The 25,843-nt window shown below is 37.2% G+C and overlaps 1 protein-coding gene and 1 non-coding gene across 3 annotated transcripts in view; both read left to right on the forward strand.

Annotated features, from left to right (window-relative positions):
* The first annotated feature begins 822 nt into the window (after positions 1 to 822).
* LOC125131911 (U6 spliceosomal RNA) lies at positions 823 to 926 on the forward strand. The gene has a single exon (XR_007136086.1). It is a non-coding gene; the product is annotated as a U6 spliceosomal RNA (small nuclear RNA).
* Positions 927 to 2,603: 1,677 nt separating this feature from the next.
* RXYLT1 (ribitol xylosyltransferase 1) overlaps positions 2,604 to 25,843 on the forward strand; it is a 28,580-nt gene continuing 5,340 nt past the window's right edge. The window contains exons 1-5 of one of the 2 annotated variants that reach the window (XM_047787111.1): positions 2,604 to 2,901; positions 3,766 to 3,924; positions 7,834 to 7,936; positions 19,287 to 19,601; positions 22,753 to 22,923. In XM_047787111.1, coding sequence (XP_047643067.1) covers positions 2,733 to 2,901; positions 3,766 to 3,924; positions 7,834 to 7,936; positions 19,287 to 19,601; positions 22,753 to 22,923 — 917 coding nt within the window. In that variant the 5' untranslated portion in view covers positions 2,604 to 2,732. The remainder of the gene's footprint in view (positions 2,902 to 3,765; positions 3,925 to 7,833; positions 7,937 to 19,286; positions 19,602 to 22,752; positions 22,924 to 25,843) is intronic. The other variant, XM_047787113.1, reaches the window with a different exon arrangement.

A 25,843-nucleotide genomic window follows, 5' to 3' on the forward strand; every position in this document is an offset into this window, starting at 1 on the left:
CCCTTTCATCTTTTCCTTATATATTTATAGTATCACCATCCTCTCTACCATGGAGTTTTGAGTCCTTTCTACTGCCCAGAGCTGATTACTTCCTCAGTACTGTCTTAGCTGATTCTAAATAGAGGCATCTTCAAATTCACAATTATCATCAGAGTTTATTTCCATTTTTAAATGTTTCATTTTCTGTTTAAAATATCACTCTAAAGACTCTTTTCCTTCTTCTTTTTAGGGACGCACCTGCAACATATGGAGGTTCCCAGGCTAGGGATCAAATTGGAGCTGTAGCCACTGGCCTAGGCCACAGCCACAGAAATGCCAGATCCAAGCCACATCTGCAACCTACACCACAGCTCACGACAATGCTAGACCCTTAACCCACCAATCGAGGCCAGGGATTGAACTAGCGTCCTCATAGATACTAGTCAGATTCGTTTCTCCTGAGCACGACAGGAGCTCCCCTCTAAAGACGCTTAACAACAACAACAACAAAAGCCAAATCTGAAATATTTTATTTGGGCAAAGGAGGTAAGTGGAAGCAAAAGAAAAAATGATTTCTCAAAAAAAATAAATAAATAAAAACCATGAGGTAGGCACTGTTAACCCCATTTTATAGAAAGAGATAAGGTGCCAAGCAACCTGACTTAGTTTTGTATAGCTAATAAACAGTAAAGCTACAACCAGGCTAAAAATAATAGCCACAGGGAAGTTTTTAAAAAGGCACTTTTTTTTTTTCTAGGAGAAAAGACTAAAAATGAGAATCTGTAGGCAAAGGGAGGCTTCAGATAGTAACCATTGTCTGGTTTTTAATAAGAAAATATCTTGGTGCCTGCTCGGACAGCACATATACTAAAATTTGAACGATACAGAGATTAGCATGACCCCTGCACTAGGATGACACACAAATTCATGAAGTGTTCCATATTTTCATCACTTATATGTGGAATCTAAAATACAACACAAATCAACATATATACAAAAAAAAAACAGACTCACAGATGTAGAAAACAGACCTGTGGTAGGGAGGAAAAAAGTGGGAGTTTGAGATTAGCAGAAGCGAACTATTATACATAGGACAGATAAAGTTCTACTATATAGCAGAGGAAACTATAGTCAATATCCTGTGATAAAACATAATGGAAAATAATATGAAAAATAATATATATGTATAACTGAGTCACTTTGCTGTACAGCAAAAATTACAAACCATTATAAAGCAATTATACTTTGATAAAATTTTTAAAAAATCTTGGTTAGATATGTATAATTATTTCACTTAATGTCCTCAAAAAACTTTGGAAACTTCTTATAATCTGCTTTCACAAACTTACTGCCTTGTTTTAATATCCTCAACTGTGGTACAGTTTTATCCTTTGATGACAGATTTAATTTGGAGGAACAACCATGCCGTACTTGGAGTCAAATTGGAAAATGGATAATTAAGATGTATGATTAAACTCAAGTTTTTTATTATTAGGATATGATATTTTTAAGCAAAAAAAAAATGAATAAAAACAGATTGAGGGGCCAGAACACAGCTCCTCTAATAGCAATGATGCAGAGCAGAGAACAGACGCAGGATTTCCAGTCCCAGCTCAGCCACTAACAAAGTATACGATTTGAGTCATCACCTCACCTCTCTGAACCTTCATTTCCTTCCAGTCTTAAAATTCTCCTTATCAGATTATCTAGATGTCATTTTAAAAGACAGAGTCCTGACTCTAAGAGCATTAAATTCAGAAAAAGTAAGTTTTTGCTAATTGATGTGTTGGAAATTTTATCCAGAAACGTTAAGACAAAGTAGAGTAATACTGGAGTAGAGTTAAATCTATCAGGATACAGCAACTTGTGGTTCTAACAGTCAACTCCACACTTATATCCCATAAGTTTTCTAGCTACCAAGGCTGCCAGACAAATTGAACAGCAATACCAGAACAGCCAACTGGTGGGGGCGGGGGGTGGGGGGAAGAGCCCAACTTCACAAGGGTTAACATAGAAAATTGATAGACACCATTCAATTTTACAGCCTCTGTTTGACAAAAGACTGCATGGCTTGTGCACTGAAGTCACATCATAGCAATAAAACTTAATTTAAAAAGTATTTTGATTTTGGGAAGGTATAGATAATATGATATTTGCTATTCTAACCATTTCTAAGTGTACCATTAAATGAGAATTACATTCACAATGTTGTGCCATTACCCACCTCTTAATTTCTTTAATGGGTCTCTATGTTCATTCACCTGTTAATGCAGCAGACTAGGAATCACATGTTGATCAAAAACTGCAGTGATCCATGCCCTCATGTGGCCTTCATGAAAAAAGTTGCTGTTTGGGGTTTTTTCCTTTGAGATCGGGTAACAGTGAAGGCATTCTGTACATAGGAAGTTGGGTAGGGTTGAAAGGGTTCCTGGATACCCTTGCAGAGGTCTGGGAGCAGCGATGGGAAGGTGTGGTCTTTCAATGCCCAAGTCTTGAGTCTGTGTCAAGGAGGACCTCAGCGCTCCCGAAGGGGCGGGGCCTAGGGTAGGGAGGAGCCGCAGAGAGGCTTGGGCGGGGCCAGGGGCGGGGCCTGAACCGGGCGAGGGCGGGGCAGAGGAGCGGCGGGCCGGGCCGTTTCTGGTGACGCCCGCCGGCGCCTGGGCCTGCACCCGACGCCGCCAGGGACGCGGCGCGGAGCGTCCGCTTCAGCTCCGGCCCATCTCCACGGTGGCCTGACGGGAAGCCTCAGTGGGATGCGGCTGACGCGGAAGCGTCTGTGCTCGTTTCTCATCGCCCTGTACTGCCTCTTTTCCCTCTACGCCGCCTACCACGTCTTCTTCGGGGGCCGCCGCCGGATGCCGGCTCCGTCTCTGCGGGGCCTCAGGAAGGGGGCTGTCCCGGCGCGGGAGAGGCGCGGCCGAGGTAGGACACCGGGCAGTGGCCTCCCTCCTCGGCTGCGCGCCCGGACACGGACGCGCGGCTGCCGGGCGGTGGGGGCCGGGCTAGCAGAGCCGCGTGGCCATCCGACCTGCTCTCCGTCCGGCACTAACCCCCAGGCCCCGGGGTACGCTTTTCCTCGCTCAACTCCAGGTAGCCGGCCCTGGCCTCGGGATTCGGCCCTTGCCCAAATCTCACATGCCCCTCCCGCTGGGCTGACAGGTGCGGTCACCTTTAAAACACATCTTAAAAATCAAAGGCGCGCTCACAAAATGTCAGAGGTTGGCGAGAATGCCGCTGGCTTAAAGACATGTTTCCATATTGAAACAAAGAGCCTTCTCTAACCCTGCCTTGACTTCAGAAGGCCAGAGAGCTTTATCTCCAAGTTCTTATCCCCTGTTTTGCATTTTGACCTATGGCAGGAGCGAACTCAGGCTTATTTCTCCCTTCTTTCAGAATTTTGCACATACACATCTAAAACTGTTGGACACATAACATTTTCAAGTTAGGCTTTTGTATATAGCTTGCGTTACATATATACAATCTATAAAGAATTGGCACAAGTTAAACTTGTAACTCGCTACACGTTACCGTACCCAGTTATCTTATAAGACTTAGAATTTCCTGCCTCGTGTTAATGTTTTATTTCAAGCTCTTTCAGAGTAAAGTTTCAGTCAAAATTAAATTCTTATTTCCTTTTTTATTTTGTGTTTAACTTCAAATTCTGTTGCTTTATCTCTGAAAAATCGAAGTTAGGATGTAATTAAACTCCCTAACATCTAATTTAAATGGCTTGAATTTACAGCTGCAGCTGTACTTTGTTGATAACAATTGCTACTCTTTTTGTAGCAGAGCAATCTACTTTGAGAAGTGAAGAATGGAATCCTTGGGAAGGAGATGACAAAAATGAGCAACAGCAGAGACTTAAAACCAGCCTTCAAATAGTAAATAAGTCCACAAAGGGGAAAACAGACTTCCATGTACAAATCTGGGGCAAAGCTGCCATTGGTAAGTTAATGTTTAACACTAAGACTGTAAAAAGCACTTTATTAGTATTAAATTCATCTTATTTTAATACATTTATAATTTATTTCATCATCTGTTAAGACATCATGATGCATTTTTTCACTTTTTCTCAATATTCCATTTCCCTTTTCTGTTAAGACAATATCTGTATAAATACAATGCACACATGCACACATATATTCTGTTGTTGGTCTTTAGCAGAGTACAGCTTTATTTGTACATATAAAGAGTGGGTTGTGTAAGTATCATTATGTTAAAATGCCTATGTCAACTGGGTTTTCATGAAACTATGTATTTATTACACACTTAATGCACCAGTATAAGCTATGGCCCCTGCCCTTAATGGCCAAACACATTTGGAAAACATTGAACTGGACAAAGTTAAAGTTCTTTATTTCAGGCCTTGTCAGAGCCTTTAATATGCCAATGTTCATTGTGAATGTATGAGAAGGGCAGATAGTAAGTAGTTGACTGAACTTGAATGCTCTTAAAAGCATTTTTGCTCTGAGTATCATGAGAGTCTAGTGTTCAACGTATATAATATGCTCAATTAGAGAATGGAATCCTCAGTGGCAGAAGAGTCAGAAAGAATTTAATGAATTAGAAGGGGCTTTATTTGGCCATTAAACTTGAGTTGGATTTATGGACAGTAAGAGATATGGATTGAAAGTACCAGGTGAAAGGAAACAATAGTAATGCCTGACCTGTGATGTTTCATAAATTCATGGACACCTACATACATATATACAGTCTTGAAGATCACTGCTGATCTGTAAGCTTCCAGTAACTAGACCCAGGCATCCAATCATCAAGTTCTAGCAACATTTTTCTCTATAAAATCTCTAATATTAATTTCCTTTAAGTTTCCATTTCCCCACTCTCGTTTTTAATTAAATTACTTCCCAACAGGTTTCATGTTTCCAGACTTTCCTCATTTCAAGCCAGTAGGCACAAATGGCCAAATGAGTTTTATCAAACACTGCATTCATCAGCCTATTCTCTAGGCACAGTCATGGTATACCACTTATGGAACTTCCCATACAAGATGGGAGAAAATGGAAGGAAAATGGAGTTACAGGTTTAAGTGGTTTTGAAGTCCAACCAGGCAAAATCCATTAGGTTTCAAGGGCTGTGTCTCAAAGCTTTACTTCTGGACTTTAAGCTCTACCCTTGGAGTAATCCTTCCATTTTCATGAAGGGTAGCATGTATTTGCAACTCAGTAGTTTTATCAGCCCATTTCCTGCCATTAGGATTTGGGGAGTCCAATAAGTTTATTTCATTTCAACCTCTCTCCCTTTTAGTCCAAGCTGGCAGTGTTTCTGCTAATATAATATTCTTGAGAACCTCATGGGTCTCCTGTGTATGTCACAGAGATTCACTTTACTAGACAAGAGTTCCTTCACAGGTCTTTCCTCCATAATCCCCTGTCTGTCTCCAATTTCTACTAAGATGGCTAAGAAGATCCATAAATAAACACCTAATATCTTCAAAAAGCCTTCTCTATGATTGAATATTCTGACCAGGCATTAGTAAAAGGATGTCCGCTACATCCTTAGCCTTCTCTCCAGAGCATACTTTTTTGACCGTGAAGCTCCTAATTTTTCACCTCTTTTGTAACCTGAACAGGCTGAGAATTTTCCCAGAACATCAAGTCCTGCCTGGTTCCTTTTCCTTAACGTTTTTTTTCCTCAGTTCCCTCTCTTTTCAACTCTTATTTTAGTGTAATCAGCAAAAAGAAACCAGGCCACAACTTCAACACTTTGCTTAGAAATCTCTTCAGCTAACCATCCAAGTTTATTATTTATAGGTTCTTCTTTCCACATAACTGTGGGACACAATTCAGCTAAATTTTCTTCTGCTATATAACAAGGATCCTCTTTAGTCTAGTCTCTAATAACATGTTCCCCATTTCCTTCTGAGCCCTCACCAATAGCATTTTTAGTGTGCATATTTCTACTAACAATAGGTTTATAATGACTTCAGTATGCTCTAAGATGATGTAGGTTTTTTTTCCTACTCTTCTCCTTACTTTCTTCTGAGTTCTCACTAGCTGAATTATTAACATCCATTTTTCTACCTACATTGTTAAAGGCAATCTAATCTAGGCACTCTTTTTGTTTTGGTCTTTTTAGGGCTGCACCCATGGCATATGGAAGTTCCCAGGCTAGGGGTCGAATTGTCCGCAGCCACAGCAACTCGGGATCCGAGCTGCATCTGCGACCTACCCCACAGTTCACAGCAACACCAGATCCTTAACCCACTGAGCAAGGCCAGGGATTGAACCCCCATTCTCATGGATACTATTCAGGTTCGTTACTGCTGAGCCACAATGGGAACTCCTAATCTAGGCATTTTTTAATCACGCTTCTCAGAATTCTTCCAGCCTTTCCCCATTACCCAATTTCAAAGCCACCTCCAGCTTTTTACATATTTGTTACAGAAGCACCCCATTTCTAGGTACTATAATCTATAACTACATAGTCATAGTTTCCTTTAGTTGCCATAACCAATTATCGAAAATGTAGTGGCTTAAAATAACACATTTTTAAATTGAGCTATAATTGACATATAACACTATATAAGTTTCAGGTGTACAAGATAATTATTTTACCAACACAGTAAGTCTAGTTAACATCCATCACTACACATAGTTTTTTTTCCCTTGTGATGAGAACTCTTAAGATCTACTCTCTTAGCAGCCTTCAAATATGCAGTGCAGTATTATTAACTGTGGTCACCACAAATATCTTACATTTCTGAAGGCAGAAATCTAAAATGTGTCCACAGGCCTATATTCCTTTTTGAGGCTCTAGAGGAATATCTGTTTCCCTGCCTTGCACAGCTTCCAGCATTCCTTGATGGCCTGCATTCCTTGACTCATGGCCCCACCTCACTCTGACGTCTGCTTCCTCCTCACACCTCCTTTCCCTTCTTTGACTCTCCTGCCTCCTTCTCATGAGGACCCTTGTGATTACACAGGGCCCATCCAGATAATCCAGTGTAATCTTGCCACCTCAGCATCCTTATCTTAATCACATTTAGAAAGTCTCTTTTCCCAGTAAGTTAACATATTCGCAGGTCCTGGAGATTACATCTTTGGATGTCTTGGCTTGGGGAGGAGCATCATTCAGCCTGCTATATTTGGGAGGCTTTGCCTGTTTGGCCAAGTCTTTAAGCAAAGGGTTTTTTTGTTTGTTTGTTTGTTTGTTTTTTTAATGTGTCTTTTAGTGCCAGGGTATAATGAGAAGAGAACAAAACACATCTTTAATTGAAACTCAAACAGGGTTTCCCGATTCCTCATTGTCTCCAGATTACCTTATTGTATGAGACTGCTGTCCTCCACTCTGAGATTTCACTCAGGTGAAATCATGTTGACCTAAGGAGAAAAAATGCAGTAGCATTTGTCTGCAGAGGACATCGTGCAGTGAAGAGTGCATGTTCAAGTGGAGAGGAGGTAATACCTCCTTGACATATTGAAAGTATATATATACACACATACACACACATGAGCTCCTCTGGTTGTCTAAGGCCCCAAATGGTAAATCCACCCCCAGTTTGTTATAATATAGAAACAGTTCTAATCATACAGTAACTTATACTCTGATGTAACATTGTATAGGGTGAAATAGGTAATAAATGTCCAGTGATAATTAGGGCTACTCAGATTTAGAGTAAGGGAGTTTATTTTCTTTAAACCACATTTTGCCATACTTTAAACTGACAATTCTCAGTTCTCTCGTACATAAGTTGCCATATTGACAATTTTGCGTCCAAAGAATAGGATCTGATTTCCTAGTCAAATGATATAAAATAACAGAACATAAACATCTCACACACCAGAGTGAACCAGGTGGTAAATGTTTTCATTTTTTTGTTTTTTGAATTACCAGGTTTGTATCTCTGGGAGCATATTTTTGAAGGCTTACTTGAACCCACTGATGTGACAGCTCAGTGGAGAGAAGGAAATTCAGTTGTAGGAAGAACACATTACAGGTACCAATCATGTAACATTAAACTTTGATGTGATGTTGCTATATAATGTTTTACATTAATACTAGAAGAAAAATCAGAGGAAAATGTATAGAAAATATACCCACTTCAACTTGTGAAGAATGGAGAAATAAATCTCATGAATAGATATTTATAGTTAAAGTTATACCTTAAATACTTTCTTAGAAAATTAGATGTTATAAAATACTCCTTTTTTGGAATCATGTGTCTTCTTCCTTTTAATCAAAATATTTCTGATTATATGGAAAAGTTCATGCTCTAAATTTTATAACATGTGTTTGTTGATAAGCATTTAACATTCTACATCTTAGGAGATTAATATATAGACAATTTTTTTTTCTTTTTAGGGCTGCACCTGCAGCATATGGAAGTTCCCAGGCTAGGGTCAAATAGGAGCTGCAGCTGCAGGCCTACACCACAGCAACACAGAATCCAAGCCACATCTGCAATCTACACCACAGTTCACAGCAATGCTGGATCCTTTACCCACTGAGCAAGACCAGGGATTGAACCCACATCCTCATGGACATTAGTAGGGTTCCTTACCACTGAGCCACAGCAGGAACTCCTAAACAAAAATTTTTTTTTCTCTTTCATATAATAGATTCATATATTTTTGTAATATTCATGTGGTAGCAAAGCTATTGTTATTAGTTTTGAAATGTTTATTAAAACATTTCATATATGAAGTCTATCACAATTTGATAGTATAGATTATTACTTTACTGCAAGGATGCTCACTCTCACTGCTGTTATTCAACATAGTATTGGAAGGCCTAGCCACAGCAGTCAGACAAACAAAAGAAATAAAAGGTATCTAATTGGAAGAGAAGAGGTAAAATTGTCACTATAGGCAGATGACATGATACTATATATAGAAAACCCTAAGGACTCAACCCAAAAACTACTCAAACTGATCAATGAATTCAGCAACATAGCAGGATACAAGATTAACTCAGAAGTCAGTTGCATTTCTGTATACTAACAATAAATATTAGAAAAGGAATTTAAAAATACAATACCTTTTAAAATCATTTCCACAAAAATTAAATACCTAGATATAAACCTGACCAAGGAAATGAAAGACTTACATGCTAAGAGCTAATAAAACATTAATCAAGGAAATTAAAGAGGGTTCAAAGAAATTGAAAGATATTCCATGCTCCTGGGTTGAAAGAATTAATATCATAAAGATATCCATACTACCCAAAGCAATCTATAGATTCAGTGCAGTCCCTATCAAATTACCCATGACATTTTTCACAGAACTAGAACAAAATTTGTATGGAATCACAAAAGACCCAGAATTGCCAAAACAATTCTGAGGAACAAAAACCAAGCAGGAGGCGTAACTCTCAGACTTCAGTCGATTTTGCAAAGCAACCATAATCAAGGCAGCATGGTACTGGTACCAAAACAGACATACAGACCAATGGGAACAGAAGAGAGAACCCAGAAATAAACCCAGACACCTATGGTCAATGAATCTTTGACAAAGGAAGCAAGATTATAAAATGGGAAAAAAGCAGTCTTTTCAGCAAGTGGTTCTGGGAAAACTGGACAGCTGCATCTGTGAAACTGGAACACCCTCACACCATGCACAGAAGTAAACTCAAAATGGTTTAAAGACGTAAACGTAAGACAAGACACCATCAAGCTTCTAGAAGAGAACACAGGCAAAACATTCTGTGACGTCAACAGTACAAATGTTTTCTTAGGTCAAACTCCCAAGGCGACAGAAATAAAAGCAAAAATAAACCAATGAGACCTAATCAAACTGACAAGCCTTTGCACAGCAGAGGAAACCATTAAAAAAGAAAAACAAAAAAACAAAAACAAAAACAACCTTCAGAATGGGGAAAAAATAGTTTCAAATGATGCAACTGAGAAAGGCTTCATCTCTAAATTATACAAACTTATATACAACTCTACAGCAAAAAAACAACCCAATTGAAAAATGGGCAAAAGATCTGAATAGATTATTTCTCCAATTTTCAGAAATTTGTTTTAGATTTGATAAAATCAATGTGTTGTTAAGACTTTTTTTTGCACTCTCATTTTTATAAAACTTTTTGTCTGTGTGTATTTTCTGAAGATTTTTAAATAGAATTAAAATCATTTTTGAAAAGTTGTGATAATGAAAGAATATTTTCCATTATATTTTGCTTTCTTGAAATAAAAGACAAAAAAATTATTTTAAAATGCTTATTTCATCTAACAATGATATTATTAATGAAAAAAATGTGAACCAAAGATTGTGGTTTCCATTAGAATTCCATTTATTTCCCACAGAAATCAAGAGGAAGAGTTAATATCGATTTCGTTTGACTTTTCACTGTTCTTTTAATTCTTTATTTGCCGAATGCACACATGGAAAGCAATTTCATTGCATATATCTTTTCAAAGTAATCATTCTGGAAAAGTAAACAGGTTTTTAAATCATCATTGGTAATGATTATTTTTCAGTTTATCTCCAGGCTTCTGTTGATCTAATCCCATTCAAGAATTTATACATAATCCTAAACTTAGAATAGTTGGATTTAGGTGCTTGAAAGTAAATGTGTATTATGCATATAAATTTAACATTTTGCTGATTGAAAAGTAAATGTGTTATGAGTGTTAGTCTAATAGGTCTACCCACAATATATAGAATTTTCAGAAAAATTATTTTAAATTCATAGAGAAGTTAACATACAGGATTGCTGTAATGATATCAAAGGATTTATGCAAATAAGCATTAAATTCCTAACTAAAAAAAAAAACTATCTTCCTGTTCCCTTCTAAAATTTTTATCTGAGTTTTTTTTTTTTTTTTTTTTTTGGTGATGCGCACAGCATGCAGAAGTTCCCCAGCCAGGGGTCAAACTCATGCCACAGCAGCAACCAAGCCACTGCAGTGATAACACCAAATCTTTAATCCTACTGTGCCACAGGAGTACTCCCTGAGATTTTATATTATGATTAAATAGCAATTCTATTTCCATTTAGGATTTAAGAGAACTGAGTATTCAAGGAAGTTCACTATTGTAGGAGAGTTTTTATACAGCTTATTAAAGTTTTAGGCTTATGGACAGTAGCATACATAATTTATCCAAAATTAATAAATTTTTATGAAATTGCAAGTTTGAGTTGAATCATGGCCCCTAACTTAAGTGTTTCAATGAATTCATTTTTATTTGACCAATAGTGAATTAGAAGTAATGGCTCATGTTGAAGATATTGAAAGAGTTTCTAAATACTATCAAGATCCTTTAAATAAGCATAAATATATTCTATTTAAATAAACCTTTAAGTTCACAAAGAGCTTACTTATATCATTAATTTTAACTTCACAGCAGTTCTGAGGCAGAAAATAGAAAGGATATCATCACTATTTCAGGGTTGATCAGGTTCCTGAATTCTGATTCTTATCAGCTCCTAGGGCCAAATAATATAATTCAGAATATCAAGTAAATAACTCAGAATGGAAATAGAACTATCAGTCAGTCCATGTGCTTATATTGGCTTGACCAACACATTTTTTCCATATAGGCAGGCTACAAGTGATACCCAAATATTCAAAGAGTTGTTTGATTAAATATGGAACCCAACTATGGGATTTAACCATATGTAACACTTCCTAATCTGTATATCTCAGAAGGGAAGAAATGAAATGACTCCATATTCACCACTGATTCAGTTCCATACGTAGTGTGTGCTCAGGATATGAGTAAACGAATTCAACTGGGGCTCTCAAATATGAATAAATGAATACATATAGGGCAGACGGAACTTGGGAGTGATGAAGTCTGTCACCTCTGGGCAGTGCATCTCAGTTAAGAGCACAGACTCTGGAGCCAGAATATCTCCAGCCCATCTTTACCTCTTCTTAGTTGTCTGACCTTGGGCATGTTTTTTAACCTCTCTGTGCCTTGATTTCCTTGAGTTTAAAATAAGAAAATAATAGTTTCATAAGACTGTTTTGAAGATTTAGTGCATTAATAGATACACATTGCTTAGACCAGTGTATGGCACATGGTAATCACTATAGAAGAATTGTTACTAGTTTTATTATTTTTCACTGTTTAAGCAACATCTCCCAACTTTTCAGTTCTCCTTTTTCTGTGTTTCCATTACTGTTATCTCTGCATCAATTACCTTTCCATCACATACCTCCCAACAAGCACCTTATTGTGACATTTTTTTATATTAATGTGTTCAGTTAGGTTACAAGCTAGCATGGGACCCATTCTATCTCTTGAAGGAACTTTACCTCTTTACTCATATCCATCATATGTCCATCAAATGTTCATTTGTAGTTTAATTTCATAGAACAACTTTATTTTTAATTTCTTAGGAAGAATCTTCTGCTCATCATGATCTTTTTGTTTTGTTTTGTTTGCTTTTTTTAGGACCACACTCATGGCATATAGAAGTTCCCAGGTTAGGGGTTGAATCAGAACTACACGTACCAGCCACAGACACACAGACACAGCCACATCAGATCCGAGTGACATCTGCAACCTATACCACAGCTCACGGCAACGCCAGATCCTTAACCCACTGAGCAAGGCCAGGGACCAAACCCGCAACCTCATGGTTCTTCGTCAGATTCATTTCCACTGAGCCATGAAGGGAACTCCTCATCATGATTTTTGCTAATGCCTAAAAGACTGCCTTCAGAATCCTGTAATGTCCATGTATAGGCATTATCATCTGATAAGTAAATGTCTACCTGTTTGATAAAACAAAAGCCAGATGCTAAATTACTTAATTCATTGTTATTTACATTCAATTATGATATTTTCAGTGATCATCTGCTCCTTATGAAAAAGTTAAAATTATCTCTAGAATAACAATAGAATAAAATATATGTGATGCTATTTTTAGAATTTCCAGATATTAGTGTTATAAGAAGTTAGTAAGCTTGCTACTCATTACAGTGAGTGAAAGCTTTTATAGATAATATTAATGGTTACACTATATTTAAGTCATATACTGGACCATGGATCAATACAGATCTCAAATTTTTCATTGGTAAATGAAGACAATACAGTTACTTTTTCATAATGCCCTTTCTCCCACTCCAGCCAAGCTAGTATGAGGGTGGGAACATTCCATCATAAACACTGAACTGGGAAGATGTAGAGTCATAGCAGTGATGCTGGCCACAGAAATGGATGGATCGCAGCAGCTGTTTAAAAGTAAGAGGCATTCATGAGTTCAGTACACCTATTTTATAAAACTGAGTTTTCTAAAACTATTTATTAACCAAAAATGATATAGAATTCAGTAACTGGGAGCCATGTGGACTGTTCAGCTTTTGCGCTTACTCTTTATCAAGGCATTGGCCAGATTCTTAGCTGGCAAATTCTAAACTCTTATAACTCAATATAACAATGGTGTGTCTGTACATAGCATTTATTCAGTAGCATGTGTTGAATATATTAAAAAATAAACAATAATTGTATTGGATTCTAAAAAATATGTTTTGTTTCCATTCAGCTTAGAACTCAATATTTGAATTATTTCTCTGGGAATCATTTTTTAAGTATTGAAAGTACTTCATGGGCAGGAAGTTTTTAACTGAGCCAAGCAGAAAAAGAATAAATACTAAAAATTAGAAACTCTAGTGTATGCTAAGGAATCTAGAAGAGCAAGTCACTGTTTTAAAATTCTATATATGAGCTCCTTAAATATGTTCATTCTTCAATTAATGGATATTTGTGATTAATGATTGAATAATAACTTTAGGATCCTAAAATACATCTTTCATCATGCATGAATATACTATAATATCTCACATAAGCCCTACTTTATATAATGTGTAGCTAGAAAGTTACAATTAAATTGAATTTTTGTAACTTGATTCATATTTTAAATGCAGTAGGAGAACTTAGATAAGTTGATAAAGTAAATAACTCCCTTAAAGAGAATTACGACTTATGCAAAATTTACTGAGAACCTGCTACTTAGTTCACACTAGGCTCTGAGGGTTTCAAAGTGAAAAAAAGTACTTTTCCCTAGCCTCAGGGAGTTCACACACTAATGGCTGAGATTAAACACATAAATAATTTTCATATCCTTTATGAAGCATCATGATGAGTATATACATCATTGTTAGTTGTTAGGGAAGGCCACCAACTCGGTATGAGTAGAGTTGGGGGTAGTTGACCCATCAAGTCTTAGAGGAGGTGATAGCTGAGTTGAGTCTTAAAAGATTAATAGGATTTATCAAGGCAATGAGAGGACAGATTATATTCCCAGCAGAGGCAATATCAGGGCCTAAGAATTAATAAACAGCTTGGTTTGTGCATAGAATTGCAACCCATTTGGAATCCTTAGAGTGTGAAGATGGGGTAGGGTAGCTGATAGTGAGGATGTAAGGCAAGGTCCAGATCATGGTGGACCTTATATGTGCCCCGTTAAAGCTCTTGGACTTTATTTTTGGTCAATGAAAAGCAACTGAAGATCATTAAGCTAGATAGTGGTTTTGTCATGTATGTTTTTTGTAGAGGTGTCTCTAGTAGCTATGTGGAAAAAATGATTTGAAGGAGATAACCAAAGGCAGGCAGACCAGGAAATTGCGTTAGAAAACTATAAGTATCCAGCAGAGGTATAATTAAGGGATGAAATTTGGTAGTGATATTGGGGCAGAGCTAAGAATTCAAGAAATTTGGGGATAAAACTTCAGAATTTAAGAATTATTTAAAAAAAAATAATAGGAGTTCCCTTCATAGCTCAGCGGTTAATGAACCTGACCAGGATCCATGAAGATAAGGGTTTGATTCCTGGCCTCACGCAGTAGGTTAAGGATCTGGCATTGCTGTGAGCTGTGGTATAGGTCACAGACAAGTCTCGGACCTCTCGTTGCTGTGGCTGTGGTGTAGGCCAGCAGCTGTAGCTCCAGTTCGACCCCTACCCTGGGAACCTCCATAAGCCATGAGTGCGGCCCTAAAAAAAAAAAAAAAAAAAAAAAAGAATTATTAGATGAAAGCAAGAACCAAATGTGGCAATTCCCTGGTTTCTCACTTGCAAGACTGGGTAACTAGTATGTGTTCAAGGTTGAAAATACAGGAGAGATAAGAGCAAGTTTGTCCACTCTTCTCTAGCCCACTACAAACACCTGTCTAACCTCCTCTTTCTCAGCAGACACCCCTGCCTCTGTATCTTCAAGAATACCCATAAATACCTCCCTTAACTGAGTCCTCTAATATTTACCTACATCATCGCTATGTGATCCTTCACCAACCTTTCTTTCCTCAGCTCTCACAATGAGGTGATTTCCCTGATTGAATATTAACCCCCTCTACCCGTTCATCCCTCTGCCTCTTCTAAGACTTTGCTCCATTGGTTACTTCTTTGTTGTCCTTTATCTTCAACCTTTCACTCATCATTGCTTTCTCACCTTCTCATCCAACCTTTCGGAAGAATTGTCTACACTCACTATCCCCACTTACTTCTTAATGTCCTTTGCTTCTCATTCACTTCTCAACCCACTGCAGTTTGACTAACACACCTCCCAGAACACACACACACACCCATCTGAATCTTATGGGATTTTTTTTTTTAACTCCAAAGTTTCTTTACCTAAATCTGTGCTTCCCAAACTGTATACTATAGCACCCTGGGGCACCACAAAATATTTTAAATATTTGTGCGAATCACAGTTGCACTGCACATCTGCAAATGCTATGCAAACTACTAGCTTGAAGGGTTCACAGTTTCAATATTAGATCACGCTATGTCCATTTTAGAGATGTCATACCTTTGTGGATCCGGGTTTCCCATGGCTGCTGTGATAAAATCCAAGTACTATGCAAAAATCAAAGTGGACCAGGCAGTGAGCGTGACAGTGTCCCTCTGATTCCAAGGTTTGAAAAGTTGTGCAGTGCTCAGCTTGTGCACAGAACCCATTATTAGGTATGTGTGGTTAGTTAAGAAGGAAATAGGAATTATTTTTCCTTCAGTGTGTGTTATTTTTTAAGTGGCTTCTAAGCTCTTAGGACATAAATACTTGGACCCAACGACTTAAAAAACTGAACCATTACTCATTTCTTTGGTTTAGTGGACACTGAAAAAATTACTAAAACACTGGAAGTCCTGGGAACCAAGAAAACTTGATCTTTACCTTAGCCCCACAGCACTAACTGCAGGGCTTTCACTATTGCTTGACCATGGCTTTGAGGTCTGGAAAACCAATTAGAGCATAACCGCTGACATTCCTGCTTGCTGGAATGTAAGAGTATTCTACAAATGGGGAGCCGTGGAGATTCCAAGATGGGCCAGATATGTCCTGAATGAATCATAACTTTCGTTAATTTGTGTGGATCAATAAAAGTAGAAATATTCCTGCCTGTAATTCTAAAGAAGAGATAATATGTTCATGTACTACCAGTAATAAATATTTTAAACTTTGCTATCATCATCATTTCTAAAGTGTTTTCTAGCCCCTCAGATTCTTCATATTCTCTTAAATTACTAAATTATCACCGAGTCATTTGGTATCTTCAATGCTCGATCCTGTCCAAGGCAAACTCAAAGCACAGTTCTGAATCCTGTAGCTTATTATCATTGTAGAATAATGTCATAGAATTCTTGTGGTACATACATACACAAAATATATATTTATGTTTGTGTTTTAACTAATATCTGCTAATTTGAGCACTTGTTAACCATAGTGTCATGGGAACAACTTAAGCTCTAAAGTTAGGCAGATCTTGATTCAAAACTCATTGTTGCCATCACAGTTTGTGCAACTTAAGCCTGATTTTCCAAATGCAAAATGGAGGACTAACGTCCCCTGCAGAGTTGTTGTGGAGGTTAAGTGATAACGGGTGCAGGGTGCCTGTGTATCATGTATATAAATGGCATTTAATACATGTTAGTTTTTACCCCCCATAATATTAAGCAATAAAATGAGGATTTCAGCATACTTGTACTAAAGAGTAAAAGATTCTAGCAAGTTATAAAGAAATGGTTGAGCAGATTGCAAAGAATCCATGACTACTGTGACTAATTTTGCAATAGGTTAAAAGGTATTTTTACATTAATACATATTAGTTTAAGATATTTCAATAGTATTGGTTGAAGAAGCAAATAATATGAAAAATGTGAGTTATGAAATGTATCTGTTCCTTTTATGACATTTTTAAAAATAGCTTAAAGAACAGAGAGTAATACAATAGATTCCCATTTACCCACCACCCAGAACTAAAAAATTCTCACTGTCATATTTGCTTCAGATATTTAACTTTCTTCTTAAAAGAATTAAATATGTCCAATAAAGGCAACACTCTCTTTGTATTATTCTCCAGGCCCTTTCCTCTTCTTTCCTCCTCAAAGGCAACTACGATCATGAATTCCTTGTATATCTTCCCATTCAAATTTTTATATTTACACTGTTTTTCCTCTCAGCAAAGCATTTTTTTAATACCAGATACTAGTTTATTTTTTATTTTTTAACTCAGTGAATTTTATTACATTTATTGTTGTACAACGGTCATCACAACCCAATTTTGTAGCATTTCCATCTCAAACCCACAGCCCATCCCCCCCATCACCCAACCTGTCTCCTTTGGAAACCATAAGTTTTTCAAAGTCTGTGAGTCAGTATCTGTTCTGCAAAAAGTTCATTGTGTCCCTTATTTAGATTCCATATGTAAGTGATAGCATATGATGTTGGTGTCTCATTGTCTGACTGACTTCACTTAGCATGATAATTTCTAGGTCCATCCATGTTGCTGCAAATGCCCTTATTTCTTTCCTTTTATGGCTGAGTAATATTCTATTGTGTATATGTACCACTTCTTTATGCACTCCTCTGTTGTGAACATTTAGGTTGCTTCCATGGCTTAGCTATTGTATATAGTGCTGCAATGAACATTGGAGTACATGTATCTTTTTGAGTTATGGTTTTCTCTGGACAGATGCCCAGGAGTAGGATTGCTGGATCAAATGGTAGTTCTATTTTTAGTGTTTTGAGGAATCTCCATACTGTTTTCCATAGTGGTTGCACCAATTTACATTCCCACCAACAGTGTAAGAAGGTTTCCTTTTCTCCACATCCTCTCCAGCATTTATTGTTTGTAAACTTTTGGATGATAGCTATTCTTGCCGGTGTAAGGTGGTACCTCATAGTAGTTTCGATTTGCATTTCTCTACTAATTAGTGATGTTGAACATATTTACATGTACTTTTTGGCCATCTGTATGTCCTCTTTGGAGAATTGTCTGTTTAGATCTTCTATCCATGTTTTAATGGAGTTGTTGGTTTTCTTGGAATTGAGCTGTAGGAGGTGTTTATAAATTTTGGACATTAATCCCTTGTCAGTCGCTTCATTTGCAAATATTTTCTCCCATTCTGTGGGTTGTCTTTTTGTTTTGTTTAGGGTTTCCTTTGCTGTGCAGAAACTTTTAAGTTTAATTAGGCCCCATTTGTTTATTTTTATTTTTAATGTCATTACTCTAGGAGGTGGATCTGAGAAGATACTGCTGTGGTTTATGTCAGAGAGGGTTCGGCCTTTGTTTTCCTCTAAGAGTTTTATAGTGTCTGGTCTTATATTTAGGTCTTTAATCCATTTGAGTTTATTTTTGTGTATGGTGTTAGGGAGTGTTCTAATTTCATTCTTTTCCATGTGGCTGTCCAGTTTTCCCAGCACCATTTATTGAAGGGACTGTCTTTTCTCCACAGTATATTCTTCCCTCCTTTGTCATAGATTAGTTGACTGTAGGTGCGTGGGTTTAATTCTGGGCTTTCTTTCCTGTTCCACTGATCTGTATTTATGTTTTTGTTTTATAATTATACTTTTACTAGATATATAAGCATAAATTTTTCCCCCTGTAGTTACTTTCAGATTTGCATGTAATTATGATATGTGTTCTGCAGCTTACTTTTTCCCTTAACATTATATTCTTGAGATTTAACCTTCATTGAATGTTTATAATGCCATCCTCAATTTCTCAATTTATCAACAATTTGTCATCCATTGATTCAGATACTTCATTCAGATGAAGAGCAGGAATAGCAGCTCACACCATAAAAGGGTTGGGAACTGCTGACTTAAATATCTTTCTGTAAGTTCAAGACAGTGATTTTAAAAAGTTACCACATTTCTTATTATCAAATGCAAGTTGATCTGTCTACAGCCAAAGCTTTCCATTAATCCACTTCTATGTCCTATCTTTCAAACTTGTTCGAAACAACGTATCATAGAAATTATTTTTAGAAATAATATGAATTAAGTCTCATTATGTATTTTATATAAAATGATTTTAAACTTCTAGTACCAAATACTGTTGTTTTTGTTTGTTTGTTTGTTTGTTTGACTCTTACTTTTGTTTTATTTTTAATAGCTTCATCACTGGTCCAGCTGTGGTCCCAGGCTACTTTTCTGTTGATGTGAATAACGTCATACTCATTTTAAATGGAAGAGAAAAAGCAAAGGTCTTTTATGCCACCCAGTGGTTACTTTATGCACAAAATTTAGTGCAAACTCAAAAACTCCAGCATCTGTCTGTTGTTTTGCTTGGAAATGAACATTGTAATAATGAATGGATAAACCAGTTCCTCAAAAGAAATGGAGGCTCTGTGGAACTACTTTTCGTAGTATATGACAGCCCCTGGATTAATGACATGGATGTTTTTCAGTGGCCTTTAGGAGTAGCAACGTAAGTACAGAATTTTATTGTATGTTTCTAGACTCTTAACCTGAATTTCTATATCAGGAAGATTGTGTTTTAACTTTGTAATACATGTAGTTCTTCTGAGCTCATTGAGGCCACATAAATTCTTTTCTATGGGAAAACAGTATGGTTGGGTAATAATGATGCTTTTAGAGTATTTTAGCCTTTTATGAGAAGACCAGATAAGTTAGAGGTTTTTTTTTAATTTTTTTTTTTTTTTTTTTTTTAGGGCCACAGATGAGGCATATGGAAGTTCTCAGACTAGGGGTCAAATCAGAGCTGCGGCTGACAGCCTAGACCACAGTAACCCCAAATCCAGGCCGCACCTGCAACTACACTACAGTTTGCAGCAGTGCCAAATCTTTAACCCACTGAGTGAGGCCAGGGATCAAACTCACATCCTCATGGATACTAGTTGGTTTTGTTTCTGCTGAACCACAATGGGAACTCTTTTTTTTTTTTTTTTGGATGGCCACACCCAAAGTATATGGAAGTTCTGAGCTGTAGCTGCAACCTATGATCTCCACTGCAGCTCTGGCAAAGCCAGACCCTTTAACCCACTGTGCTGGGCCAGGGATCAGCTCCATGCCTCTGCAGTGACCCAAGCTGCTGTAATCCAAACCTTAACCCACTGCACCACAGCAGGAACTCCAGAGTTGTTTTTTTTTTAAACCCCAAAGCATAGGATAAATGTTCAAGCTTATCATTAGTGCCTGATATATAGCTGTGGGTGGGAGTCAGACCTTCTTTAAAAAGTTAGAGAACAAATAGGTAGGTAGGTAGATATAGTACACAGATATAGTCATATAGATGTATAGTTTTTTTTTCATTTTGGGGGCTTTTTTTTGGGGGGTTGGGGTTTTTTGTTTGTTTGTTTGCTTTTTAGTGCTGCATCATGGTATATGGAGGTTCCCAGGCTAAGGGTCTAATCAGAGCCATAGCTACCAGGCACAGCCACAGTCATGCCAGATCCGAGCCACATCTGGGACCCACATCACAGCTCATGGCAGTGCCGGATCCTTAACCCACTGAGCAAGGCCAGAGATAGAACCTGCAACCTCATGGTTCCTAGTTGGATTCTTTTCCACTGCGCCACAATGGGAACTCTGATGTATAGATTTTCTTTAAATCCTTATTTTAAGCCAATCAAGAGCACACTGATTCTTGAGTTTGAGGGGATTATAATATGCTCATGTCTGCCACTAAGCCTGGTTGAATTTGTGCAGATCTCTTCCATGAAAAGAAAGGTTAAGTAATATGTGATCTATACAAAAGTCTATAAAATGGAAAACTTGTTTTTTATTGTTCTGTCAATAGAGGGCCTCTGAGTAACAAGTTGACTTTAAGTTGCCACTAGTGCATAAACTTCCTGATGGCAGGGATTTTTGTCTCTTTTGTTTTTACTACTTTATCTGTAGAGCCTAAAACAGTGCCTGCACATAGACACTCAATAAATATTTGTTGAATGGATGGATTATGAAACAGCTCACTAACATGATGTTTGAATCAGATATTCATCATTCATTATTTTATCACTGATTATAAGATGTGGCCTTAGACTGCTGCCCAGTTGTCTACACAAATATCACAAGGGAAGTACATTAATAAGATAATATTCACTGGCCGTCCATGACAAAATTCTGACTTAATAGGTTTAGGGTAGTGCAGACAGAAAGGTTTGTCAGGTATAGCAGGTTTAAAGATGCACTGAAATATCTAGCCCTTGAGTAGAGCCTATATTTGTAAAATGTTTTGAAACAGAACGATTTGTAGTTAGCACTATGTAACTTATTTATATGGTATATGATGGAGCTCTTCATAATTCTGGCATTGTTGGACAAAGCCAGTATCTTTCTTTTAGATCAGTGGTTCTCAACCAGGTGCAATTTTGATTGTTATAAGCAGAGAGAAGGTGATGCTGGCATATGGTGGATAAAGGCCAGGGTTGCTGCTAAATATCCTACAATGTAGAGGACAGCCTCCACAAAGAATTATCTGGCCCAAATGCAGTGATGCTGAGATTGAGAAAACCTGTTACAAGCTTTACATAAAGTTTTGCTGTTAAGTGAAGGTTGTAGTTTAGGCACTATTTTTTTTTCTTTTTTGTTTTTTAGGGCCACACTCGTGGCACATGAAGGTTCCCAGGTTAGGGGTCGAATCAGAGCTACAGCTAATGGCCTACGCCACAGCCAGAGCAACTCAAGATCTGAGCTGCATCTGCGACCCACACCACAGCTCACGGCAACCCTGGACCCCTGACTCAGTGAGGCTAGGGATCAAACCCACCTCCTCATGGATACAAGTCGAATTAATTTCCCCTGTGCCACAGCGGGGACTCCCCAGGCTTGTATTTTGATGTCTTTCATTTCCAAATGCCTAGAATAGTGGGACAATTGCAACAGGCCTCTCTTGTTTTTGTTGTTGTTTTGGGTTTTGGGGTTTTTTGTTTTGTTTTAATCTACTTGAGAAGCCTTTGAAGTTAGAGTTCTTCACTGTAGCAGTATATACCCTGCAGTCTTTTCATCACCTGGCTAAAATACTAATTAAATCATGGTTATTATGAATGTAGAAGATTCTTTATACTTTGAAGGTCTTAAATTCAGTCTACCTTATAACTATAGGTAAGTAATGGAAGTTGACGAACCTAAAAATCAAATCACTTCAGATTCATAATCTCTATAGCAATTTTCTAAAAGATATCAAAGTGAGAATTTTTTTTAATGAGTGGATTTAAGAACTTTTTGAAAGTAATCTTGGAAAGTTATAGTTTGGGGTTTGGAAAATTGTTTTTTCTTTGCCTTTTAAGGGCTGCACCTGTGGCATATGGAAGTTCCCAGGCTAGGGATCAAATCAGAGCTGCATCTGCCGGCCTATGCCATGGCCACAGCAACACCAGATCTGAGGTGTATCTGTAACCTGTGCTGTGGTTTGCAGCAAAGCCAGATCCTTAACCCACTGAGTGAGGCCAGGATACTAGTTGGGTTCTTAACCTGCTGAGCCACAGTGGGAACTTCTAGAAAATCGTATTTTAAATCTCTTTTCCGTACATCATCCTGCTACCTTAGATGTTGTATTATGGAAATTTTACCAATTTTATTGTCATACATTGTTAACTCATATATATTTATTTTTATAGATACAGAAATTTTCCCGTGGTAGAGGCGAGTTGGTCAATGCTGCATAATGAAAGACCATACTTATGTAATTTCTTTGGAACCGTTTATGAAAATTCATCCAGACAAGTGCTAATGAACATTTTGAAACAAGACGGAAATGATAAGCTTTGTTGGGTTTCAGCAAGAGAGCAGTAAGTTCTATGGTTACTTGATTCAGCCATTTTGTCTCCAATCTGAGAGTTGCTTTATGTAGTAGCACAAGTTTCCACAGACATTTTTAACTCCATTAATACCAGTCTTTCCCTAGAAGATACATTAGTAATGTTTAGTAAAGCCACAAAGAAACTGAGTTGTATATGTTAATAATAGGGAGAATCTATAGTCCATCTTAAAGAGGAATGCAAGTAACTATCATACACATGTCAGTTGCTCAGATTTCCTGAATAATATTTGTTAGACAGACTTGAACATAGAGTGTGGATGCAAATAAGGGTCTTAGGTTCATCTCTGAGATGTTCAGCAAACCTAGTTCAGTGTTCTAAGTCTGAATTGCCATACTCCTCACACCCTGAGGAACCTTACACTACCCAGAGGACAGAGGCCATGTACTGTTCTTCTTTGAATCCCCAGATCTAACATAGGATTTTGCATAAAGTAGGTTAGGATAAGTGGGGAGTGGATGGATGGATGGATGGATTTAATAAGGTTAACTTTCTTCCATCTTTTACATGGTAATCGTGAAACAGGTGTTCATGGACTGAAGAAATTTGGGGATCATTCACTTTATTTTTAAATAAACAAATGAAGTTTCATGTGTAAAATAGAGTCATCAGAGAATTAGTACTTATAAAAGTTCTTTTAGATCTAGAAATACATTAATTGGAACAGATACTCTCTTGTAGAAAGCCTGATTCTACTAGAACCAGGAATACTCTATCTAGCAAGGCTCTGATTCAGATTTGATGGAGTGATCAAGAGCTTTATAGACAAGCAAAAACTAAAAGAGTATGGTACCACTAAATCAGCTTTACAGTAGATGTTAAAGGAACTTCTTTAGGTGAAAATATAAAAGACCACAACTAAAAACAAGAAAATTACAAAACGAAGAAGTAGGAATTCCGACTGTGGCACAGCAGAAATGAATCTAGCATCCATAGGATACAGGTTCAATCCCTGGCCTTGCTCAGTGGGTTAAGAATCTAGCATTGCCATGAGCTGTGGTGTGGGTTGCAGATGTGGCTCAGAGCCAGCGTTGCTGTGGTTTTGGTATAGACTGGCAGCTGTAGCTCCAATTTGATGCCTAGCCTGGGAACTTCCATATACCATGGATGCAGCCAAAAAAAAAAAAAAGAAAGAAAAAATAAAGACAAATATACAGGAAAAGTAGGAAATTATTCACACACAAAGCTAGTCTTTTGTTAAAAGACAAAAGTGTTAGAATCACCTATATTCACAATAAGCTACTAAGGGATATACAGAACAATTAGATGTAAAATATTATACCAAAGCCAGTAATTGTGAAGGGTGGAGTATACAAATGGAGGATTTTTAAATGTATACGACGTTAAGAGATCAGTAACATAAAACAATAGAAAAGATCAATGAAACTAAAACCCTGTTCTTTGGCAAGGTAAGCAAAATCGATAAAACTTTAGCCAGACTCATCAAGGGAAAAAAGGAAAAGGGTATAGACCAACAAAATCAGAAATGAAAAAGAAAGAGTTCCTGCTGTGGTGCAGTGGGTTAAGGATCCAACATTATCTCTGCTGTAGCACAGGTTTGATCCCTGGCCTGGTGTAGTGGGTTAAGGATCCAGCATTGCTGTAGCTATGGTGTAGGTCACAGCTGCAGCTCAGATTTGATCCCTGGCCCAGAAACTTCTAAATGCTATGAGTGTGGCAAAAAAAAAAAAAAAAAAGAAAAGAAAAGTTACAACTGACACTGCACAAATAAAAAGATTACTGTGAATAACTATATGACAATAAAATGGACAACATATAAGACATGGAAAAATTCTTAGAAAAGTACTATCTCTCAAACCTGAACCAGGAAGAAATATAAATCAGGAACAAACCAATTACAGTAATGAAATTGAATCAGTAATTTAAAAACTCCCAACAATAAAAGTCCAGGATCAGATGGCTTTACAGGTGAATTGTGCCAAACATTTAGGGAAGAGTTGACACCTGCCCTTCTGAAACTATTCAAAAAAGCTTGCAGAGAAAGGAACACTTCCAAACTCATTCTGTGAGGCCACCATCACCCTGATCCCAAAACAAAAGATATAACAACAAAAAAAAGAAAAAGAAAATTACAGGCCAATATCACTGATAAACATAGATGCAAAAATCTTCAATAAAATATTAGCAAACCAAATCCACAATATGTTGAAGGATCATACACCATGATCAAGTGGGATTTATCCCAAACATTCAGTCATTTTTCAGTATCCACAAATCAATCAATGTGATATACCACATTAAAAAAGTGAGGAATAAAATACATATGGTCATTTCAATAAATGCAGAAAAAGCTTTTGACAAAGTTCAGTACCCATTTATGATAAAAACTCTCCATAAAGTGGGTATAGGAACATACCTCAACATAATAAATGCCATACATGACAAACCCACAGATAATATCATACTCAATAGTGAAAAACTAAAAGTATTTTCTCTGAGATCAGGAACAAGACAAGGATGCCCACTCTCACCACTTTTACTCAACATAGTTTTGGAAGTCCTAGTCACAGCAATCAGAAAAGAAAAAGGAACAAAAGGAATCTAATTAGAAAGGAAGAAGTAAAACTATTTGCAGATGATATGGTACTATACATAGAAAATCCTAAAGACACCACCAGAAAACTAATAGAGCTCATCAGTGAAATTGGTAAAGTTGCAGGATACAAAATTAATACTCAGAAACCTGTTGCATTTCTATACACTAACAGTGAAAGATCAGAAAGAGAAATTAAGGAAACAATTTCATGTAATGTCTCTTCAAAAAGAATAAAATACCTAGGAATAACCCTACCTAAGGAGGCAAAAGACCTGTACTCGGAAAACTATGAGACACTTATGAAAGAAATTGAAGAATAAAAAAGATGGAAAG

The sequence above is a fragment of the Phacochoerus africanus genome, chromosome 7, assembly GCF_016906955.1.
Source record: "Phacochoerus africanus isolate WHEZ1 chromosome 7, ROS_Pafr_v1, whole genome shotgun sequence".
Lineage (NCBI taxonomy): Eukaryota > Metazoa > Chordata > Mammalia > Artiodactyla > Suidae > Phacochoerus > Phacochoerus africanus.